The sequence below is a fragment of the Malaclemys terrapin genome, chromosome 1 (genome assembly GCF_027887155.1).
Source record: "Malaclemys terrapin pileata isolate rMalTer1 chromosome 1, rMalTer1.hap1, whole genome shotgun sequence".
Classification (NCBI taxonomy): domain Eukaryota; kingdom Metazoa; phylum Chordata; order Testudines; family Emydidae; genus Malaclemys; species Malaclemys terrapin.
Window position 1 is genome coordinate 125,957,471 of NC_071505.1, and position 25,208 is coordinate 125,982,678.

At 41.7% G+C, this 25,208-nt stretch overlaps 1 protein-coding gene across 2 annotated transcripts in view; it reads left to right on the forward strand.

The window, feature by feature from the left end:
* The window catches only part of FBLN1 (fibulin 1), a 107,780-nt gene that overhangs the window by 12,397 nt on the left and 70,175 nt on the right, over nucleotides 1-25,208 (forward strand). For both annotated transcript variants that reach the window (XM_054038335.1, XM_054038325.1), the window contains exons 3-5: nucleotides 11,549-11,681; nucleotides 20,795-20,963; nucleotides 21,584-21,643. In XM_054038335.1, the coding sequence (XP_053894310.1) occupies nucleotides 11,549-11,681; nucleotides 20,795-20,963; nucleotides 21,584-21,643 (362 nt within the window). The remainder of the gene's footprint in view (nucleotides 1-11,548; nucleotides 11,682-20,794; nucleotides 20,964-21,583; nucleotides 21,644-25,208) is intronic.

Genomic DNA, 25,208 nt, shown 5'->3' on the forward strand with positions numbered 1-25,208 from the left:
AGAACATGGATATGTGCAGTTAATCACATTATGGTAGTCTTCTGTAACTACAGTATGCAAATTCCTGCACTCTGGTTTGTTGATACCATTTAAACTCACTGTTCACTTTCTCACAGCAAATATGGCCATTCCAGTCCTAGTACAATTAACTGGAGGATGTTACTATGAATGTGTTAACTTTTACAAAAAGAATAGCAAATGTAAGTAGACAGCCTGCACCATGTCCCGACCAGAGAGAAAGTAAGAGATGGGCATTCAGCACCTGCACGGTCTGTTCTTGATGTGTCATGCACAACCTCATTAAACTCTTTGAGCCAGTTGCTATTGCCATTATTCATGTTAAGTAGCATAGTTCTCTTCAGGTAGGAACTACTTGTGAAGCAAAGCCCTACAGCAGGGAAGGGCAGACTCTGTCCTTTTATGGTCCACAGAGTTCTTTTATGCAGCCCACAGCTAGTCTCATTTTCAGTATGAAGACACGATTCATAGAGAAGAAGAAAACTTAAAGCTCCTAGTATGCAGCAGTCCATCTTGATCTGAGCATCAAGCTTTTAGTTTCATGGCAATTTTTTGAGTAAGATTTTTGTTAATATCTTTTAAATAATGAAACATATATGTGCCAGCGCCTCAGCTGACGTAAACTGGTGTTGCTTCATTGGCTTCAATGTAGCTATATTGATTTATGCCAGCTGAGGATCTGGCCCAATGACAATAGAAATTCTTGGATACCAGTCAGCCAGGGACAGTAGCCAATATATAAAATGAGTATCTTTTACCCAATTTCTCCAGTGCAGTCAGAGCACGGAGACTTCTGTATTTCCTATTTGGTTATATGCATAAGTAAGAGGGTACTAATAATAGTATAAGAAAAGCTAACATTTCTGGGAATAAGAAGGTCTGACTTGTTTTGGCTATGGTTTTGTATGTATAAAAATAGTCTTTGAGTGTAAGGATGAACAGATCTGCCAATTCCATTGATATTAAGAGAGCACTATTTCCTATTATGTGATCCAAAGAATGAAGCACTGAACTTTAAAAATACTATCAATATTTAACGTATATAGTGTTTATACTAATCCTTGTAGATATTAGAGGTGTTATATTTTCTTTGGCACCAATATTTTATGTTAGTTTTGCCATTAAACCAATTTGTAACACTTAAATTGTGGCTCTGACAATAATAGGGTTGGTAGTTTGAAAGGCAGCTTCTAAGAAGATTTTATACTTCTCCATTTAAAGCACATCACCCTGTCCTCTTCTCTCGTTTCAAATGAATTGCGTAGTGCTTTAACCTTATGTAATTGTAGAAGTGTTGGATTGATCTTTGTTATGGAAAGAATGTCTTTTGCAGTCATGTCTGTCTGTTGTTTCTGACTTTTTTTTTTGCATTTATATTGGCATAGAAAGCAGTCTCTTGCGCACAAGAATTGACAGATAGGACTTAAATCCCAATTTAGGAAATACTTGAAGAGTGAAAAGAATTATAGACAAAACAAAGACAGGAAAAACAGGAAACCAAGTTTATTGAACAACTTGGAAGCAAGGGTATTTCTGATTTAAGGATCATTTGATTAATGCGAGCTGAGATTCTCATGAATAGTAATTTTATTTTTTGAATATTGTAATTTTAGACAGAGACCCTTAAAACTTCATAGGAAAGCTTAAAAGTGTACTTAACTATAAATATATCTGACTTGTGTATATACAGAAAGAGTCTAAGCATCTAAAATACTCTATTATGATAAACAGACACTGTATATTGCAGTCTCAATAAATAACGCACTAACTTTTAAAGTGCAGTTGTACTGAAAAGTCACTATTTAAAAATGGCATCCTTACCTGTATATTGTTTTGGGAATAATAATTTATTTACTTATTTATTTATTACTACTTTTTATCCCAGTTATCACTCCATCACTAATACAGCAGCAAGACCCTCAGCTGGATTGTTTTCTGATGTCACTTCATAAGCAAAATGTCAAGGGCCAAAGTCTGTTCTTCATTACATCTGTGCAACCCTATTCTAAACAGTGGTGTTACACAGATGTAATTGGGGCCAAAATGTGAAGTCAAGGAGCCTAATTCTCCTCTCATTTATACCAGTGTAAGTCTACTGACTTCAGTGCAGTTACTCCTGATATCCACAGGTGTGAATGAGAGCAAAATCAGGCCCGGTGGTTTAGCTTACAACTAAATGGGGATAGAATTTAGAAAGAAATTTTCAGAATGGTTCAGGACCCACAAAATGGCACCGGATTTTCAAAAGAGTTCAGCTCCTATTTAGGCACCCAAATACATTTCACAGTTGGAGCTGCTGGGTGTTGAGCACTTTTGAAAAACTGGCCATAAGTTATGTGACTTAATGCCAACTGAGCTCTTTTCATACCAGAAGGAACTCCGCTTGACTTCCAAATTACAGGCTGAGCTTGCAGGGCAGGCAGTTAGACGAGAATAAAACACCTTGTAAAGTGAGCAGATTTGATCAGGAAGTCATAGAGACAACATAACAATGGACTCCGTCTGCCACTTTTACAGTCACAAAGTAGATCTATGCTACAAGGACTCTTTAATATTGAAAAGCCTGGATGTGAGCAGGTGCCTTTCCCAATCTATTTTATTCTGTGTATTGTTTTTAGTATCCCCTTCCTGGGCTTTGGCTTGATTAACAAAGAAACTAATAACAATATAACAAAGGCTCAAGCTCACTCCTCCTCCTAGATGGACTACTCCTGGGGTTCCTGCCTTAGGACTGCTCAGCCCACACCCTAGGTGGTCCTCTCTTTTTCTGCTCCCATCTCCCTTTATCTGAACCTGGGTGTGGCAGCAGAATCATCTTAACCCTTTTGCAGCAGGCCAACACTTACCAATAGGAGATGGAGGGAGATATTCCATGCAAACTCTGCCAGCCTGTTATGTATCTTCCTAGAGCCAGCCCCAGGGAATGCTCTCTGGATTCATTTCTAGTCTATGCAACCCCTTTTGGGATCTAACTCCAAAAGATGCCTCTGGTTGCCAGAGGACTTGCCAGCCATAGTAACTCCTTTTCCATGGGTCTGAGCACATTTCATGAGCTGGAGCCAAGGTTAGATTGAAAAGGTACTCATTCTTGCTCCACAATAACTAGCCTGGGCAGCAAGTAGGCCACTTTACCTCAGAGCTGGTCCGTCTGAGCTCCCTACTTGTAGAAGATTTTATATCTCAGAATAGATTTGGAATCCCCATGGATGCAGGTGACCTATTTGGCCTCTGCTGCCCAATTGTAGTCAGGATGTTCCAAGTCTCCTGCATACCCTGATGCCACCAGAATGGCCACCAAACTACTGCATTTCACTGTGTCATAATACTTTCCAAAGCAACAAGATTTTTGCATATGTCCCCTGTGACTAGAGCTGTGCAAATAACCTTTTTTTTTTAATCAGGTCATTCCAAAAACAAAACAAAAAATTGTTTAGCTTAGAGCAAAACATTTTGTTCAACCTGAATCAATATGTTTTGTTTAGTTTTTGAGCTTTCTAACAAATATCTAATATTTTAAAATAAAATTTAAATGAATTTTCAGAACAAAAAATGTGTGTTGAATCAAAACATCAAAATGTTTCAGGTAGACAATATCAAAATGATCTAATGTTACAATATTTTTTAGGGTTACCATATTTCAGCAAGCAAAAAAGAGGACGGGAGGAGCCCCGCCCTAGCCCCGCCCCTCCCACTTCCCGCCCCCCCAGAACCCCCAACCCTCCCCCCGTTCCTTGTCCCCTGACTGCCCCCTCCTGGGACCCCTGCCCCTAACTGCCCCCCAGGACTCCACTCCCTATCTAAGCCTCCCTGCCTCTTGTCTCCTGACTGCCCCAACCCTTATCCACACCCCCACCCCCAGACAGACCCCTGGGACTCCCACGCCCCATCCAACCACTCCCCACCCCCTGACAGCCCCCCCCCCGAACTCCCAACCCATCTAAACCCCTCTGCTCCCTGTCCCCTGACTGCTCCGATCCCTCTCCGCACTCCTGCCCCCTGACAGCCCCCCCCAGAACTCCCAACCCATCTAAACCTCTCTGCTCCCTGTCCCCTGACTGCTCCGATCCCTCTCCCCACTCCTGCCCCCTTGACAGCCCCCCCCAGAACTCCCAACCCATCTAAACCTCTCTGCTCCCTGTCCCCTGACTGCTCCGATCCCTCTCCCCACTCCTGCCCCCTGACAGCCCCCCCCCAGAACTCCCAACCCATCTAAACCTCTCTGCTCCCTGTCCCCTGACTGCTCCGATCCCTCTCCCCACTCCTGCCCCCTGACAGCCCCCCCAGAACTCCCAGCTCCCCACGCCCCTGCTCCTTGTCCCCTGACTGCCCCTTCCTGGGACCCCTGCTCCTAACTGCCCTCCAGAACCCCACCCCTAAGCCTCCCTGTTCCTTGTCCCCTAACTGCCCCCTCCTAAGACCCCCCCCCAACTGCCCCCCAGGACCCTACCCCCTACCTGTACCCTGACTGCCCAAAACTTTCTCCACCCCCCCCCAAAAGCCCCCCCCCCCGTTTCTTGACTGCCCCCTCCAGAACCTTCCTGCCCCCGGTCCCCCTTACCCTGCTGCTCAGAACAGGGTGTTGGGCTCTGTGCAGCCGAGCCGGACACGTGGCTGCGCTTCCCAGCACAACAAAACCCGGTCCCTGGCCCTGCACAACAAAACCCGGTCCCTGGCCCTGCACAGTGCTGCCGGACCGGGTTGCAGGAGAGGCCAACTCAGAATGCAGGGCGGCTCCGGCTCCTCTACAGCTGCTCAGGAGTCCAGCCCGGGATTTTTCTGCAGCCCTCCCAGCCGCTCGCTCTGCCGGGGGAGGGGGAAATCCCGGACATTGTGAGTGCTTTACAAATTCCCCCCGGACGCTATTTTTAGCGCGAAAAGGAGGACATGTCCGGGTAAATCCGGACGAATGGTAACCCTATATTTTTGGAATTATTATAAAGATTTTTTTTTTTAATTTACTGAAACAATTTGGCGAATTTGACATGAATTTGCAACTTGATTTGGTCAACCCAATCTGCATTTGTTTGGTGGAGGGGGGGAAAAATGTTTTGGACAAAATTTCTACACGTGCCGACAGTACAAAGAGATAATAGGCCTAGAGTTTGGGTGAGCAGATTTTTTGACCACCTTCCTTCTGCCCACTGATCCTTTTCCCCAGGACATTTTCTAACATTCCAAACCCACACTAGCTTCACATAGGTGCCATTTATTTTTGAAAATTGGCCTGCCCAAGAAATGTCTCCTCCTTCCTGCCCAAAGGGCATTAGAGGTGAGATTCAGTTCTGGACCAATAATAGTTTGTGTATTAAAAAAACCCTCATTACTTAGATAACAGAATATAATGCCCCTTTGGAGCTAGAATTGGGAACTAATACTATTATTTATTTGTATTATGATAGCACCTAGGAATGCCAGTCACAGACCAGGACCCTATTGTGCTAGGTGATGTACAAACACAGAACAAAAAGACAGTCCCTGCCCCAAAGAGCTTACGATATAAGACAAGAGACAACAGGTAGATACAGACTGAAGAACACAAGGGAACAATGAAACACAAAGAAGTCAGCATGATTGGTAGTGGTCACAGCACACCAGCTGCCTAACTATTTTATATATGACTTTATAATTTTATATCATTCTAGTACTGGAAGGGTCTGACATGTCATACTTTAAAGTTGTGACATTTTTATGTTTAGAAAGTTTGGGGTCATTTTTGGAGATGTTTCATGTTTTAACTTTCCTCTGTGCCCTGCTCATGGAATCAGGGCCACTCAGGCTTGTGGCTTTGGAGTCAAAGGATTTAAAAAAAAACAAGTCTCAAAGAAATATTTAAAACTCTACAAAATTCCTTGGCTAGTTTTTCATTAACATGTGGTATATTCAGAATGCATGATAGTGTGCCATGCTGTAAAAGTTTTATCAATACTCATTTGGGGTGACCAGTGTAATTCACTCATGGCTTCCTATCTTGTGAGTAATGTGCCCATCCCAAACTTAGGCTGATAAAACATTTATATCCTACCATGCCATCAAGATTTTCTCTCTATAATCAATGGTATAATCATAGTTTCCCTTTTTATGCTCATAAAATATCTTTCTTAATAAGCAGATGATCCCAAGCCACAAAGGTCAGGTCTGGATCAAAATTCATGAAGTTTGATGCTGTTTGGATCTAGGATTTAGGTTTGGGTCCATCTCTAATATTTTTTTGACAGGTGATCAACAAGCATGTATCTCTCTGGGACACCCCGTTTGGTGGCAGCGTGGAATCGGTGCTCACAGTGGGTTGGACATTCAGGTGTCCTGGCTTGCAGCCGAATCAAGTGAATCACTAAGCAAGTGATAGCTCAGGTCTCCTTGATTAGGGGTGGGGCGTGGTGCAGAGCAGACAAACAGGCAGTGGATCAAGCCTTCTGGCTTTAGACTAAAAGCTGAAAGCCATCTGTGGCTCAGGCCTCCTGCCTGAGGGCTAAGCAAATAAGCGGTTAATGGGTCAGGCCTTCTCGGTTAGGGCTGAACACACAAGCAGTCTGTGGCTCATCCAACCGTGAGTGCAGGGTAGGGGGGCCCAAGCCCACCCTGCGCCCTGATGTCCCAGCTCAGGGCCCTAGAAGCGACAGGTGATCCCTTAACAAGGTTGGCAGGGAAGTGTGGGGTCTCTGCCTTGCCTCTTAGCAACACAGCTGAGTCAATATCTCTGTTCCCTTGGCTACTTCCTGTCATTGTTGTCGGCTCACTTTCCACTTCCCTTTGGGTCTCTCCATCTCCTGAGGCAGCGGCTGGCCTTCTCTCCAGGCTGGCTTAGGGGAGTCATCACTGGGTGCCACAGCCAGTCATGGGTTCTCTTGGCAGTTTGGCTCCCTGGGAAGGACATCTGGATCCTTCCTTGGTCTGGCTCCAACTGAACTGCAGGGCTCTCCACTTATGCTTCCTGCCTGGCCACCACACTTCCTGCAAGGGGGAAGGGGCAGGGTTAGCTGAGCCCAACATGATGAGTTAACCCCCTTTGTGCCAGAATGAGGCCATTCCACCTCATTACACTCTCATTGCTGAGACATTTCACATTCTGAATGTACAGAGCAAGACCTGTAATAATTTTTATTCAACATGTATGCCAATCTTTCTACAATCATACATGTTACACAATAATCTTTGAACTGATAAGAGGGATGACAGAAGGACTAAAGCCAGAGCAATGTTTTTGTTTCAAAAGTCTGTTTAATTTGAGAACATAGCTTGTCTTTGCAAAGCACTTCTTTGAGTGGAATCAGTATCTTTCTAGTCTTAATGATTGACTCAAAGATAAAACCTCCAATTCTTCACATAAATAGCACAAAAGTGGTTTCAAGGCACACTAATAAGTCAAGGGAGAGGGGAGTAAGGTAATGAGGTTTTTTTTTTTCTGGGTTAAACTACAGTGGCACCAAATAAAGAAATTGTCTTACGACCAGAGTTAAATGTTAATGCTTTTATGGAAAGAAATGAAAGGAAATAAGAGCTCACCAGCGGTAATTAAAAAATCCGTGCAGGTTTAAGAGTGCTCCCTCTGGGGAGGATAATAAAGAAGATGAAAGGATTCTGGGGGTATAGCTGTTTAGTAAACGAACCTGCAAGTTTTTCACTATAAAGTTGTTCTGTGAAAATCAGTAAGCAGGTTAAATTTTAACATAAAGTAAAACCACATGACTCTGGTTCTTCACAGATCTATTAATCTAATGTCCGGTAAAAGATAGAATAAAATTAAGGTGCTTTGATCTTCTCTAATTTAACATTTTTCAGTTGTTTGGGCTTTCATGAGTTGGATGTTATATGCTGTTCCAAATATTGCTGAAATTAATCTAAATCTACTCCCCAAATTACTTTACATTTTCAGCCAAATTTGTCTGTGAGCATAAGGATAAAGAGGGATTTCAGGGTTAAACATATGTTACCTTTTAATTGATTATATTCTTATTAATGAGTTATTAAAAAGTTAATTTCATTTTTCAGAAATATCTGTTTCAAAAATAGAGTTTTAAAAAAAAGTCTAAAACATACATTTGTTTAGTTGGTGATACACCGATGAAATGTGATAAAATCCACCATAAATCAGAGATCAGAACACTTATGTAACTCTGATATATCCTCAGTGAAAGTCAATTCTGTAGCTATGTACTCTTAGAATTTCCACATTTAAGGTTTGGGATCCTAGTAAAATTTCAGCGTATATAACAAAACTATAAATTGAACTTAACGAGGTTCTTGTACAATGTGGTTACTGAAAAAAAGAACATTTCTGATGAAGTTGAAGAGGTGACTATTTTGGTAGTTGATTGAAGTATTATGCTCAATTAATCTAAAGAACAACAGAAAACTATTTATCTTAAATTTTCAGGCCTGATCTTGTAAGCTATCCATATGCTACTGAATCAATAAAAGTGCTGAATATGGAGTATTTGCAGGTTTTGCTCATAGGGGCTGGGTATTGTATAGACCTAGGAAGAGACAGTCTCAGTCCCAAAAGTCTAAAGATACGTTGACTTTTCTATATAGTGTGAAGACCTCCTATAGGCGATCTCTCTCTCTCTCTCTCTCTCTCTCAGTGGTAGTGCACAGAAAGTGGGAGAGGATGACACATAGGCAGACTAAGTTGAAGTCAGAGGCTCAGCCCCATGGAGACTTTCCAGTTGTCTATTTTACAGCCTGGGGGAGGTACTTGCCTTCTGTACAACTCTGAGCCCAGCTGCTTTGGTTGGGCTTTGGGATGAGAATTTGCCTCATAATTAACAAATAGTATTTTTATTCAACTATTTCCATTCTGTTGAATTTTAACTACTAGTTACATTTAAAATTAGTTGAACTACTTGTTATGAATAGAACTGGTTGGGAAAAAAATTGACATTTTTTGGTCAGAATTTGCCAGTTCATTATGAAATACTTTGTGAAGATTATTCAATTTAGACAAAATTCCACCAGAAATTCACCCACCTGGCAGGTTGATAGACAGCCAGGAGTTTGGAAGCTCTGGGGGCCCTGGCTCCTAACTTCCAAGTACTTGGCTTCCCGTAACCCAGCTTTCTCCCTGAGCTTTCAGGGTCACGGGCTGCTGGACAGGCTGCCAAGTAGACTGCCCCAGAGCTGGGCCTCCCAGTAGAGTTTGGCAGAAAATGATAATCTCCTTTCCCAGATAATTTTGAAATTTGGGAGTCTGTCTCATGTTGGAACAAAGTCAAATGCTCCATGAAAAGGAATTACCAGTCTCCCCCTCGCTCCCGTTATGGATTTAGCCCTTCCTTTATAATGATTTGTTTTTGAACTGATCCTGATTATCCTTCTCTGCAACTGTCATTCATAAATACTCACCAAGTAGTTTGAACAAACAATTTTCAGACTCTGAATGATTGAAGTTCACTGTTCACTGTTCCTACTGGGCCTGATCAAAAGCCCATTGAAATCAATGAAAAGACTCCATTGGCTTCAGTGGGCTTGAGTCAGGCCTATTTTGTGGTTGGTCGGTGTGGCAGGATGAAATGGTCAGAAAAGAGTTAAGGGACTGTCACACTGCTCAGCAGGGGATTTAAAAAAATAGCTTGCCCTCTTTCTGGGAACTGAGAGAAGGAAGAGGAAAAGCATCTGGGCACTGTAGCCAATAAATTTGGCCCTGAGACAAGGGCCTGAAACCGATTTGGGTATGGCACTTACACTTTCCTGGACTGGTGAGTGAGTCACCTAAATGGCATGGTATTGTTTCTGGTCATTGGCTGGCTGACTGTTACATCTTAATGAATGGATGAGAGAAACATTTTAAACAAGAGAATAACTAATACGGGTTAATTTACATTGGCCAATTTGTATACTAATAATACTTTGAAATCTGATGGGTGTTTTGCCTAAGTAAGCATTGCAAGATGAGACCTTTATATAGCAAAATAAACAAATAAAATTTATTCGTTATGAATTTAGCCCAGCAGCTTTGAGTATCATCAGTATGCCCAGAGCTGTACTAAATTGAGAAGATCACATATATGCTATTTGCCCAAGGAGCTAACACCCTCCTTCAGAAAATATGTTGGATGAACTAGCCCCATCATCACAATTTCAAACAGAGTAGACACAGGTGTTTTTTGTTTTGTTTTTATTTTTTATTTTTTTTAAGTTTCGTTGGGGGATGTTGTGGCTGAATTCCTTTTCAGAATTGTAGATGCTTCTAGATTATGCCGGCAAACATTTTACTAACCTATTCTAGTAATAAGTTATTTAAAAAAAATAGAGAGTACTTTTTACGTTTAACAATGAGGGTAAATCTGTTATAGTCTAAGATTTTTAATAGATGTAAGGGACTCAGGTGACTTGTTGATGGATGGAAAAAAATATATTTCTAAATAAATATCTTTAAAGGCGACCTGCAGTGCTTTTCTGACTTTTTTTTTCTTACACTCCCTTATATGTAAGAGAACACAGGCACCGGCTTCCTCCAGCCCCTGGGGGTGCTCAATCCCTTGCTCCACCCCAGGCTCTGCCCCGCCTCTTCCTGCCCCCATTTCACCTCCACCCCCTCTTCCCGCCCAGTTCTGCCACCTCCCCTGAGCGTACCCTGTCCCCGCTCCTCCCTCACCCCCTCAGCACCTCCTGCACACCGTAGAATATCTGATTGCTGTGGGAGGAAGGTGCTGGGAGGGAGGGGGAGGAGTTGATCAGCAGGGCCGCCAGTGGATGGGAGGTTCTTGCGGGGGTGGAGGGGAGCTGTCTGCCACCCATTCATTTTTTTCTGTTGGCATCTATGTAAGAGAATAAGTTTAAGTTCCCCTATTACATATAAATAAAGAAAAGTTTTACAGTCTAAATTTGCCCTTTGGATGCTCTCTTTTGTCTTCAGCATCTTATGTAACTTTGTCTTCTGTGAGATAGTAACATCACAATCAACTCGTGAATATATTAATTAATTGATGTCAACTGAGCTGTTCCTAGTCTGTGAAATTTCCCCTCTTCCCCACCCTATACTGGGATGCAGCAATGTAACTGCTTTAACTTAAACAAGGTCACAGCATTCTCCAAGATGATGTAGCAATGTGTAAAGGGGAGGAAGCTGTTTGGGATGTGCTTGGCATGCAAATATCAGTGATGTCAGGAGAGGGAGAAGTTTGTCCTTATTCAGTTTTATCCATGGGAAGGAGTTGAAGGAACTATTTTGATTTACGAAATTATATAAACAGGGTTGTGACACATGTAAATAAAGCATTTATGGACCATAAGTCTGAGAGCTGAAAAAGTGAACAAACTTGAAAAGCTTTGCAGGCCACCATGATGTGATAGTCCTCTGATGGACATGCTTTGTCAGTATCTCCTAGACATTTGTTCTGATTGTACCTAAAGAGTCCTTTTAGCTGCTTTTTTAAAAACTAAGATGTTTGTTCCAAGTAAACATTTCCCCACTGAAACTCAGTACAAATACTGGTTGGTGCATCATTAGCAGCAGTTACTGATGTATATACTTTTGTTCTAAGCAGGCTTTTTTTTTTCCCTTTTGGTCTCACTTCATTTCAATTGACAGCATAGTCCAGGAGCAGTGCTGCAGTAATAAACTGGAGGAACACTACTGTACCATTGGCATTAACATTGCCAATGACCATGAAGAATGTGAGTCACATGATGATATTTCCACTTATGAAGCCAAATTCACTAAGGTGAGAGTTCAGAACTGCTGTTCCCGGTTGTTATTTATGATGGCTAACATGAGTTTGATTTACTCTTAAACTGAAGCATCTCCAGGATTTTGAGGACAAGTAAGTGTCGTCATCATTCTGTACCCAGGATGAAAATGCTCATCTTGGACACCTTGGGTTGACCAGTTGCCACTACCCTGTTTACAATCTAGTTCGCTTCTTTCTTCAAAATGAACCCTCTCCTAAAAATTATTAATTGTTTTCTACAGAGGGTTTTCAGCAGTGGGAGGTGACCCTATCCACCTGCTCTGGCTTGCTTCACAGCATGGATTTGCTCTGGGTCCAGTCACCACTTTTTCTCATGCCCTCAACCCCGTGGCCTCTGCTGCCTCTCTGAGCTGCCCGCCCCCCTGTTGTTTTTTCTTTGGCTGTGGGAAGAAGTGAGATCCAGGAGCTGAGGGAGGTGTAATCAGGGGCCAGGGGGATGCAAGTCTTACTTCAGGCAGTAACAGCACCTCATGGGTTGTTGGTATTTTGTTACACTGAAGTGTTTATGGTGCTGTTGATGGCTTCTGCAAGTAAGGGCGTATTTACAGATTGTTTTGTCTTCCAAGTCTGTGGTAGCAAAGCATGTGTACATACATTTAAGTACAGTTTAAAAATTCATTAGGCAGCTGTCACAGGGTAGCTGATCCCTGTGGATAGACTGAACCCAGCTCCCCTGGACCAAAAGCCAGTGAGCCCAATCCAGCTAATTTAAGAGGGCTGGGTTACTCCTGGGCCTATAAAGGGCTGCTAGTAGGCAGCTAGGGAGGAGGAAGGCCTGAGGCAGGCTAAGGCCTGAGGCAGGCTGAGCCCTGGGCAGCAAAGGCCACATGAAGTGGACCTAACTCCTTCGGTGAGTCCCTGGAGCAAGGGGGGCCAGGGACTCAGGGAAGCCTGTGGCTGATGCTCCAAGGTGGGAGCAGAGCTGGCAGAGGCTAGGAAGTTGCAAGGAGCTGGATCGCCAGAGACCCTGGGGGTGGGGGGGTGGCCCTTAAACCTGGGGCCAGGTATTGATTTAAGACTGTGTTCTGTTTGTTTGTTTGTCTCTTTAAATCTTGTTATAAAAGAATAAACCTCCTGGACTGGGCGTGAGCGCATGTATGGCGTGGGGGTGCAGCGACGCCCTCCCCCCTCACCCCTGATGACAGCAGCATAAGTGCCTACTATCTTCTGCTGAACCCTCCTACCCCCTTTTTATTCTCCTAGCCAATTGTGTTTCTTGAGCATGTGATTAATTTATTTTATTTATTTATTCATTCATTCACTTTTGTGGAGAGGCAGTTTTTTTATCTCCCTTAAAGTGGAGGGAGCAGCTTAAAACCAATCAGAGGTCTTAGCCATATCGTAACCAATTTAAAAAAAGTTTAAACTCTGAGCTGCATGTGCATTATATCCACTTTTAAAATGCTCCTAACCTAACAAAATGACTCTGAACTTGCTCACTGTGCAACCTTCAAATGTTGTTTTGTGAAATCAAAATAATTTTTTGACCAAACGAGCAGCGTACATCTAAGTCACCTTTCACACTTCAGCCATTTTTGACACAGTTCTGCTTTTAAAAAAAAAATCAGGGTTTTTTACAGTGAAAGATACCTTCCCCCCTCCCCTTCTTCGTTCACAACTCAGTAATGGCTGAAGGAGTTTTACTCAAAGTGTTCAAAAAATTCAGAGAGAGGTAAAGCATGACAAATTTCAGCCCTGGAGTAAATGTTTTGAAGAATTATGAACACATGAAAACAGGGTTGTAATGAAAAGTGTTTTTCAGTGGTTGCTACGAGAGACACAGCTGTAATAACAGCAAGGTTTTATAGCCATGTAAATGATCAAGTTGATCATGATCATGTAAATGACGGTGTAAAAGGTCAGCCTGAAGAAAAGCTTATCTCTCTTTCACCTACACAAGTTGGACGAATAAATATATTACTTCTATATTATCTCACCCACCTTTTCTTTCTAATATCTTACAACACTGCAAGCAAGTTAAAAAAGACACAATTAAAGTAACAGTTCCTCACCACCAGATCAATGTTTCACATGTGTAAGTTTATGAGGGAATGATACTAATTATTACAGGCCAGATTCTGCCACCCTCATGTGTGTTTAGTAGTACCTCACTCTGCAAACTGTCTCATTGAGATCAATGTGTAATACATTACGACTGCATGTGAGAGGTTCACAATCTTGTGTAGCTAAACTGTACTTAACTTTCTTATATGGAAAACATTTTGAGTTAGAGAATGTTGAGCCAGACAGTATGCCTGATATGCACTACGGTATTATGACAAAGGAACGTTAGTACACCTCTACCCCGATATAACGCTGTCCTCGGGAACAAAAAAATCTTACCGCGTTATAGGTGAAACCGTGTTATATTGAACTTGCTTTGATCCACTGGAGCGCACAGCCCCACCCCCCCGGAGCGCTGCTTTACCACGTTATATCCGAATTTGTGTTATATCAGGTCGCGTTATATTGGAGTAGAGAAGTATTATGCGTCGTACGGGGCTTCTATCTCAGTGCTCCTGTTTAAACTTGACTTTAACATGTGAAACCTTTTGGACTGAATGTCTTTTTATTTTTTTCTCCTAGAAAATAGTCAGGCTTAATTAGGAATCCAATTAGTGGGCTAAATTGGTGATCTTTCCAGTAAGAGAATCACCGGGGTTACTATTCTCTAATTGGAGTCCAGAACATGCAACTAGAAAGAAGATGAAGCATATTTTGAAAACACTGGTCTGTGTTTTTGCATCCACGGATTGCAGTTGTTGATAACTGTGAGCACAGTTAAGCACCTTGTTACTCAGAAAATGATGGATACAAAAACAAAAGTCTATTTAAAGCTAAGCAGAAAAATCGGTCTCCAAAGACAAACCTAACTCCAAACATGTTGGTTGAGCATTGGCCTGGCATAGGAGATTCAGAAGTACAGATCAGCAAGTGTCTCCAAAAGCTAGATCCACAAATTAAAGGGCAGAATCTGGTAAAAATTTTGATAGTCCTTAAAACGCTCAGAGATCTGCCCAAATCATAGCACTTTCTCTCTTCCCAACGAACAGTATTTAGCCCTTATTCTCCCATTTTCTAAAGAAGCTTTTGTCTATATTATTAAATATAAAGCTTTTTATTCTGAACTGCTGGACATAATTTGTTTCATTGTTCACATCTTCAGAAATTGTGAAAATTTCCACTGGATTCTTATTTTGTCCAATCTATTTTTCGGCTGCTGACAGAAGTGTGTACTCCAGCAGATGAGACCTCTTGTGGAGGAACCTACAAAAGCATTGTTAATGCAGCATTTGCTGTTCAACTCTTTATATTTAACTAATGATATAAATAACAAGGAGCTATTATGTTTAGTTAATTCAGGGGTTTTATTGGCTAAGCACTATCAGATGATTCCTAGTCATACTAAGAAATATTTTAAAACTACAAACTTGTAACTATGGGCTGAATAGAAAATATATGTATATGTATGGTCTGATTTTCAAAGGTGCCGCGCATATGTGACTTCCCACTGAAGTCAGTGGGAGGCTTCGGATGCTCATTACCTCTGACTACCAGGCTATTACTGCATACGTCTCTAATTTTGAAGCAAGTATATGGTATGCATGTTTGTCTTCCTATATTTACTCCTTTCCATGAAAAATTAGTGTGTGTTGATAACTTGATTGTTCATGAGACTAGAGGTGAAATAATAGACCCTTTAACCTCTAGGTCATAGGTGCACATATGATCCAGGTTGGATCACATGCTTAACAATGACCTAGAGGCAATGATGGGGAGTATTACAATTGGATAATTATTTAGCACTCTACATTAAATGAAGAGGTAGTCTCAACCCAGTTCCTAGGAGTTGTCCACCTTACAACAAATCTCTGGCACAGTTGTCACCCTTGTAGGCAGTGTCTTCAAAGAGGTCAAGAACTGAACTGACAGGGAGTCTGAATTACACTTTCAAACTAATAGATGTTCAAGCTTACTTCAAAATAGGATGGAAGCACTTGGACAAAATAGTATGGGAAAGTGCACTGGCACTTATCCTCTGATGATGATGATGATGATACTTATTTAGTGCCATGAATTTGAGGACCCCAGAGTGATTTATGAACACTAATTAAATTAGCCTCACTAGCCTCTGTGAGTTATCTCCATTTTATGGATAGATGGATGGACTGAGACATGGAGAGGATAAATGACTAGCCCAAAGTCACAAGTGCGGTATGTGGCAGAGCCAGGAGCAGAACCAGGTCTCCAGGCTCCCAGTCTTGTGCTGTAACCACAAGATCATCTTTTATTTTCACCTGTACTTCTTCTTTACAGATCTTGTGGAAGATCTCAGCCTCAAACCAGCATCTTCCATTAGCACTAAATTAATTTAAAAAAAATGTAAACCAACCAAACAAAATAAGCAAGAATTGACACCATGATATTTGACCTAGAAGTACTGCATTTATTGTTAATCTTCAGTACTTCTGTTCTTTACGTTGGATAATTCTGTTAGTGCACGGGTGTCGTGATGATAGTGGCAATATGGCTAAAGAGTCATTCTGAATAATAATGAAGTTATTCCTTGTCCCCACCCAACCACCTTTGTTTGGAAATATGTTCATATCTGAAATTAAGGTCTCAACATTTAAATCTTAAAGCATTTTTCTCCTAGAATGAACAGTGATCCTGAAGTAACTTAAAGCTGGAATGGCAAGCTATCTTCTAGTCTCAGCTAGAAATCCTGTTATAGCTGCTGCTGGAAATGTCTTCCTTTCTTTTTTTAATGACGTTTTTCAGTTCTCCATAATACAGTCAAACAAAATACACGAGAACCTCGGTTTTTATGAATACTAATTTTAGGAATGTCCAGCAGTTATATAAACCATTTTTTTCATGATATGGAGGGTGGAAGGGAATCACACTACAAAAATGATATTGATGAAGAACAAATTGTCATAACTTGACATTCGGCTGCCTTGAGTGCATTTGAAATAGCTTTGCAATGGTGTGAAGGACAAGAGGAAAGTGAGGCAGTGCACCATACTTATGAACAGCATCTAGTAATAGACTATTGAGATGTTCAATTTTATGAACTCCTCAATCCAAAATTAGTTAGTAAAATAGGGATTCTATTGAATATGGTCAAATTATATACATAAAAGATGAAGCATGAAGTAGAATACTTATGTGTAAATTGCTCTTCTAAGGAAAGGAAACAAGCCAAAGCTATCATCAACTCTTCCTGAAAAAGAAGCAGCAAAAGCTCTGTATAAAACAAAAAATAATGCTGTAAAATGCAGCACAAGAAGGGGCAAGAGGAAATACATGGATAACATCACCAAAGAAGTTGAAGTGGTTGATAAAAGAGATAATAGTAAAACACTTCTGTCAATTCAGCAAGGTTCTAACTAACAAGTTTAGACCAGTTGGGCGCCTGTTAAGGTAAACAAGGAAAGACCCTCGTAACAGAAAGAGAGCGATAGGCAGAATACTTTTAAGGAGTGCTAAACAGAACAATGCCACAAGAAACTTTTGACTTTGACAAAGACCTTAAACACCAAGAAATAGACGTTGTAACATCTAACATTAAAACGAAAGTGAAAGATGCATTAAAAAGTTGAAACATGGGAAACCTTGCAAGCGAAGACAGAGTCACGGGGGAAATGTTGAAAGCTTGTGATGAGACTATCAATAAAATCACCAAAGCATGGGACCAGAAATAGCCTCCGGAACAGTGGGAAAATGGCATTAAAGTCAAAATTCCAAAGAAAGGTGACCTAGATGGTCAAGCTGTACCTAATCCTGCTTCATCGTGCAGGATTTCTTAGATTTCTATTATTTCCATGATTGATTCGAAGCAATTGCAATAACTGGTGATGTGTAACACTTCTTTCAGTGATAGTCTTCTTCAGTCTCATTTTAAGCAGAATAAAGGAAGCAGATCAGCCAAAACTAATGGAACGCAATCTGGATTTTGATTTGGAAGATCAGGAGTCAACCAGATTTTCATCCTAAGGATACTCTTTGAAGAGTGCATCAAATGGGGCAAAAACACTTACTAGATTTTAAGAAAGCACTTGACAGCCTCCATCATGCTTCACAGTGAAAATCTTGAAGTGTTAAGGAATCCAACAAAAAACATAACATCAAATGCAGAATGCACAGTTAACACAGACATGAGCAAATGGTTTAACATAAACACTGGCGTCAAACAAGGATGCATTCTCTTCCCTCTCCTGTTTGGATTGCCATTGACATCCTTATGAGAAAAAGTGTAGATGGATATAACAGAGGCATCACGTAGATCAGCAACAGTATACTAGAAGATTTAGATTTTGCTGATAATATTGCTCTTCTAAGGGACAGCTCAACCAACATGCAAACAAAAACTGAAAGATTGTCCAGCATTGCAAGAAAGGTGGGATTAATCAATTATGAAACAAATCTAATGAGAACCCCAGCAACTCCCAACACAAAAATTACTTCTTAATGCAAGCGGTGAGCCAATTCAGATAACTTGGCAGTGACATGAAAGTCAATGAGAATATCCATAAGGAAATAATGTCGTGAATTGGCATGGTGGCAGCTGCAATCACCAACTTAAACAAGAAATTTGGTCATAAAAAATCTACAATTTAAAGACTAAACTAGGAATCTTCAACTTAAATATAATTTGCACCTTATGGATGTGAAGGCTGGAAATCCACCAAATATATAGACAGAGGTCTAAATGCCTTCGAAAGCAAATACTTCAGGAAAATACAAGGCACAGGCGCCGACTTGCTGATTTCCTGGGGGGTTCTCCACCCCTTCTTTGTACCTGGTCCCACTCCCACTCCACCCCTTCCCCCAAGGCCCTAGCCCCACCCCACCTCTTCCTACCCTGTTCTGTCCTTTCCCCTGAGGACACCCCGCCATAGATGACTGGCGCCTCCCCATACTGGGGGGGGGCACGATCTAAAGGGGAGGTCACATGTGTCCCCCCTGCCAACCTGCCCCCTGCTGCCAGCCCACCATGCTGCAGAGCAGCTGCCCAGCGGCTGGAAGGGGGTGGTCCCGCTCCTGGACCCCCCGCCCCTTCCAATCCCCGGCATCTGGGGAACATGCCACCATGTCCCCCTGACGCATCAACCAGCCCCACCCTTGCTCCGCCTCTTCCTGCCCCCACTCCTTGCCTCCCCTCCTGCCCAATGCCTCCTGCCCGCCACTGAACAGCTGATCTTCCATGGGCAGGAGGTGGTGGGGGGTAGGGGCCTGCCGGTGGGTGCTGAGCATCCACTATTTTTTTTTTCATGCGTGCTCTGGGACTGAGGCATCCATGAAGTTGGCATCTCTGATACAAGGTGTTAAATGGAGTGAATCTATAACAAATGCCGAGACTCATCCGAAATTTCAACAACTCCTTATGTCTAAAGTTACCCAGAAAAAAAGATGAAAATATGTGGGATGTGTTGAGAATGAGGCCAGGGCATTTGCCACAAAAAGATGAAGCACACGTTAGGCTGCTTATGAGTAGCTTGCTCTTCTAAAGGTAAAGAGTGTGAGGGAGAAAAGGAAAAGTTGATCTCTTTATTTTATCCTTGTGCTGCTCCAGGCTTTAAAGTAATTCTTCATTACAGAACAGAAGAGAAAACATATGTACAATTATTTATATGGGTAAGTAGAGAAGGCAGGCAGGCACATATCTCACAGGTGTTGGGAGAAATGTACTGTTCTCAGTTTTTTGTTGGAAATGGCTTCTTGAAACTACACAAGGGATTTAGGTCATTAACGTCCATAATGAGTAGTTATTTTATGTTCCAGCTGTGTTTTTAATTTTTTTAAATGCTGCAGGCTGTTTCCTTTTGAGCTAAAAACAATTATAAAAGTCATTTCTAAAAAAAAATTTAATCTGCCTTTTACTTCACAGCAGTAGTTGGCAGATGCTGGTTGCAGTGAACCAAATTTCACCCTAGCTTTCTAGCAGCAGGGGAGAAAAGGGAGCAATTTGGCAATGCTTTTTCAACTCAGGCTAAAACAAAATCAACACAACCGTTTGTTCAGGATCAACCTTTGTTCTGTCCTGCAGTGGATTCTGAAGCCCCTGTTCTTCCAGTGCAGACCCTCATGCCTAGAAGGACTGGGCACTAACAGATCCCATTTCAGAACTGGGTTCTTAAGAAGTGACATTCTTAAATAATTGCTATAGAGATGTGTGGACCAGCATTTAGGACACTGGATGAGACTTAGGAGACTTTGTTTTCGGGTCTACCACTGACCCGCTGCATCGCTTTACCTCTCTGTGCCTCTGTTTCCCCCTCACTCTTTGTCTCTTGTTTGTTTAGACTGTAAACTCTTTGGGACAGGAAGCATGTGCTTGTCTAGTGCGTAGCCGAATGGGGCCCCAATCTCAGTTGAGGCATCTGGGTGATACCATAATACAAGTAATTAATACTAAAGTTAAAAATGTTAGCCTCCAATATGAGGGATTTTTTTTTTCTTTTTGGAACCTTTTAAATCATGGTGGGTCTATACAGAATTGTGTCTTCTTTCATGTCTTTATGGTCTGTTAATTTTAAGCCCAGGTGCTTTATTTTTTTAAGTGAGAATTTGGGGGATGTTGGGAGAGCAGGCTAGTGTGCAGTTTATTTATAAACTGAGCAATGCCCCTCATCCTCACGGTGACAAATAAAATCTGTTTTAAATTAGAAGTGGAGCTCAAGTCATTCAGGGTTTTGAGGAGTCCCACAGTTTGGTGGTGTTCAGAACTGGAGATCTGGATCTGCTCATTTGAGGGAGGGGAACCCATCACAACAGTTGTACACGGACCATTCTTGCCTTCCCATCCCGCACCATCAAGGACAGTGGGGATTGAATCCAAGGCCTGGGTTTGGCTTACATCTTCTCTTTGAGAGCCTGATCCAGACCCCTACAAATGTTCTGAGATCTAACTAATTAAGCACAGCAGGGCTTTTGAACATCGGGGTCTGAAAGGTTTGGCTGACCATTTTCTATAAACACACTGCGTGAAATTCTGGCCCCATTGAATTCAGTGGCAAAACTCATTGATTTCTTTAGGGCTAGGATTTCACTTACTATCTGTTTTTGTTTTGTTTTGACAGAAATGCTGTTACTGTTGCTTGCTGGGAAAGACCGCCCAAGTTCAAGGACAGAGCTGTGAGCAGAGCCAACTGATAGGATACCAGTGTGGGCAGGTGTTCAGAGCTTGCTGTGTCAAGGGTCAAGAAGGCACTGAAGGGTCAATTAGCGATGTTCCTAAAAAAGACCAAGGTATATTATACCAGCACTAAAATTAAGCTGAGACAGCAGAGCACAACTTCAAGTCATAGTAGGATCCAGGGTAGGAGACATGCTTGTACTTTTGGATGATTTATGTTGCAACTCTTCTTGTGCTGTTTTAAAATGTACGCCGAGAGTAGCCAGAGAGTTGGCTGGGCACCTTTCGATGTGAAGTTGCTTTTTAGAATAAAATCTAAATGAATAAATAAGATTAGCCTAACTTCCGTCATAACTGCTAAGCCCCCGCAGCTGCAACCGAAGTCAATGGAAGTTGAGGGTGCTCAGCACGTTTAATGAAAATCAGGTTAAACTTTTACGTAGAAGCCTAATGTTAGGAACTCCTATTTGAAAATCTTGGTTCATGTGTAATCGTGATTTATCTTATGATCTATCATTCATTTGGCAAGTGTACTCTGTGTGCATGTGTGTTTGAATCAACTGTCAGATAAAAGCTATTTTGTGTTTATAAAATGAATAAATAATTCTTTGGTATTATCCTGTGGTATAAGTATCCACAAATACTTGCTCCTAATCTTTTCCCAGGTATATAGCATTTTATTGTGAGCGGAAAACTGCTTTCCCTTCTAATGTCTATTTAACCTTCTTATTAGTTAAAATTTCTGACGAGGAAGTAGACCAAGAGGATCCTTACCTTCATGACCGCTGCAGAGGTGAGTTAACTGACTGTTCTTATGTAGTGACTTTTTTTGTGTGTGTGATCATTTCAGTAAACGTGAAAAACTAGGCAAAACTTAAATCCAAGGTTCACCCAAACCATTTTGCTTAGCCCAGCAATTTGCAAATACAAATGGCATGGGAATCCTTTCTGAAATGGTAGCTTGTTTCTACCCTCCCTTCATGCTATTTTGATTATTGGAAAGAAAATCTTGCAAAATATGAGATTCTTTTGGATTTGTTAAGCCGATGTCTGCGTAAGATGAGAACTCATTTGTAGTCTCTTAGGGACCAATAAATGTAAGACTTTTTTTAAGGCATTGTGACGGGGTCCCTGGGGCACAACCTGGACTGTGGGACTGCTGAACCATCCAAAGCCACCAGTCTGGGCTGTCTCTCACACTGTGATGCTAATGTCAAGCTACAAGCTTCTGACAGGCACTGCATTTACACAGCCATCCACAGGCAAGGACAGCCCAGTTCAGTTACATGAATGATCTCCCAGCCATTCATGAACTATCAATTGAGAGGCTTCAGCCAATTTCCCCCCCCACCCCAGCTCCCCAGTCTTGCATGCCAGTGCTGTGCCATCTTGCACTCCTCAGAAGCCTAACAAGTATAAGCTCAGTACTTAGTTTTCCCCTCCCTCAATGTGGAATGGACATATGCTAGCCTCTTGCATCTGAAGAAGTGAGGTTCTTACCCACGAAAGCTTATGCTCCCAATACTTCTGTTAGCCTTAAAGGTGCCACATGACCCTCTGTTGCTTTTTACAGATTCAGACTAACACAGCTACCCCTCTGATACATGCTAGCCTTTGTAATTTGAGCTGAGCTTCTCTGAGCACTTCAACCAAAGACACACTGTTTTAGATAAAATATTAAACAGATTTATTAACACCAGAAAGATTTTAAGTGATTATAAGTAGCAGGCATGGAAATCAGTGTTACCCAAGAAATAAAAATAAATTCTCAGTCTAAATTCTAACTTAAACAGATTAAGCAAGATTTGAATCAAACAGTCTCTCACCTTAATAGATGGTACAAGCAGCTTACCATTTCTCAATACAAAGGCTGGATTCCTTTTCCAGCCTGGGACCAATCTTCTCCAGTTCAAAGTCTCTGTCTTCCAGATGTTCTTCCAGGTGTTCAGATGGCAGGGAAGAGAGGCCAAGTGATGATGTCAATGCCACTCTTTTATACTTTCATCCAGCTGCAAGAAAGATCCTTGCTGTGACATGGGTTAGTCTGCCCCCATGGTGTACATGCCCTTCTCTGAGAAGGGATAGTTGATTCTTCTTGATGGGTCATTAACGCTGTCTGGGTCCTCCTTTGTTGCAGCTGAGAGGCTGGCTGTGGGCATTTCCCAACCTCACAACATATTTCAGGAACACCTATAGCAATACTTCATAACTTCACATACAATGGTAGTACACACAATCCAAGAGGATGTTAAGGTTCAGCAGATTAAGACTTTTTCCGTGATACCACACAAGGCATGCATTGTACAAAACATATCAGAATCATATGACAGTGGTGAATATGGGGGTTCCAGGATGCTGTGTTGAGGTGCCAACTGTCGCAGGCACATCAACTCCTTTTAACTTCAGGGGCAGTTGAGGATGCTCAGGGCTTTGCAGAAAAAGTTTCAGCCCCTTATTAGATCAAGTTGTTACACTGGGCCATATTCTGTCCTTCAGTACTACATGCATGAGCAAATTTGGAAAGCCTTGGGGAACTTCAGTCAACATGTGAGTTGGCTTATGTTCTGTAATGAACACAGTTGGGAAGATAGTGGGTCTGTTTTGATAAAGACTGTTGACACCTCCCTATGGAAGGGTAAGGTGCTACTGCCAATAACCTTTAGGCAAGTAGTTGTTTGGCCCTTATTCTGGAAGTCCTCTTTTGAGGCTCATAATCTCACCAAATTTCTTTTCATATTTGTCAAGGAACTGGAAGGGAGAGGTGAGGCAGAGTTGGTTGGCTGTGTGGATGTTGTGTCATCTCTAAAAGTTGTGGAGTTTAATGTCTTACGTATTAAATTTTGTACATGCCCTCTGAGTTTTATGGAAGTGCATATTTTGCAGATCTTAAATGTATTTTATAGAGCTCCCAGTGAGCTCGTTGAGAGTTAGTCACACATGGCTAAAGGCAGAATTTGGCCCTCCATTATTGTCACTTTCTCCAACAAGATAGCTGCCCTCAGAAATGTAGTAGTCTCAGAAATGTCAATTATATTGTAAAACATTTTATTTCAAATATTGGCTACAATTTAGTCATGGCAAAAAGAACTTTTTACCTCTTGCTATTTGTCGGCTGGGCTGAGGAAAAATAGCTTTCTTTTAAAAGTCAGACAAAAACCTTAGACCAACCACTTTCAAGCTAAAACTGCAACTTCCTTCTAATCTTGTGTATTAGGTAACACAATATTGTACTGCCCAGGAGCACACCAGTTTCCCTTTCCTGGTAGAGCAGGGATGAAATAATCTGTACCTGCTCCTTAAGAGATGCAAATAACATTCTCCTCTGTACCAGCTGTGCCCAGTTGTTATACCAATAGAATAAAAACCAGCAGGATCTTATTAAGAGGGATAAGGCAAAGATGCCACATTTATTGTAAATATACTGATAAAGCAAAAGATAAAAGTAAACAACGTTGTTTGACTACTTATTTCTTATACATACACACATACATACATATATATATATATATATATAGAGAGAGAGAGAGAGAGAGAGAGAGAGAGAGAGAGAGAGAGAGAGAGATTCATTCACACAATCATTCATTCAAGTTCTGTATAGGTGTTATAGTTACCAGCCTAGAAGTTGCTCATGCCAAGTTACTGGCCAGGTATCTTGGTCATGAGGATGGAGCCGAGTCTGTGTCAGGTGCACCTGATGCTCCTGGAGGCTGGCAGCAGAACCAGAGACTCAAAGTCATCAGTCTTTAGAGTCCCTTCTTATAGGAATTAATTCCTATGTTAGTCTATGGGAACTGTTTCATCCTGCTGTTGTTGACTCAATCAGCAGATGGCACACATTCCTGTCCAAAGTGGCACATTCCTGGTGGCTCCACACTGTCCAAAGTTTGTGTTTCTCATCCTTCCAGGTGATGGGGTGGGTCCCAGTTTACCCTCCGGGGGTTTCTGGTCATCCACTTGACACATTCTTTGGCCGATGGATACTCCTTTTCTAGGCTGGCACCTCCCTAACCATCCATGTATATCAAGCATTCATCAGCATACATTCCATCCCTTAACCATATTTTAATTTACTGTCTCCACCACTTTCAGAGTGTGTGCTAATTCATTTGAGACTCCCGGCCCTTTAATCACAGAGGGTGGGGGTCTGTCCTAGGAGCAGTTGAATGAAGTGAAAGACACTTAAAAGCTTATAGTGTTTGTTTACATTGTATAACAAAGTCAGTTAACTTGTGTGTAAGTTTTACATAGTAGTCACAGGATAGATATAATCAATGGTTTCTACAGACAGTAGCTTACAAGTTTTAACAGAAGACCCAAGAGATTTTTGTACTTGGTGAAACTGTTGGATTTTAAAGTGT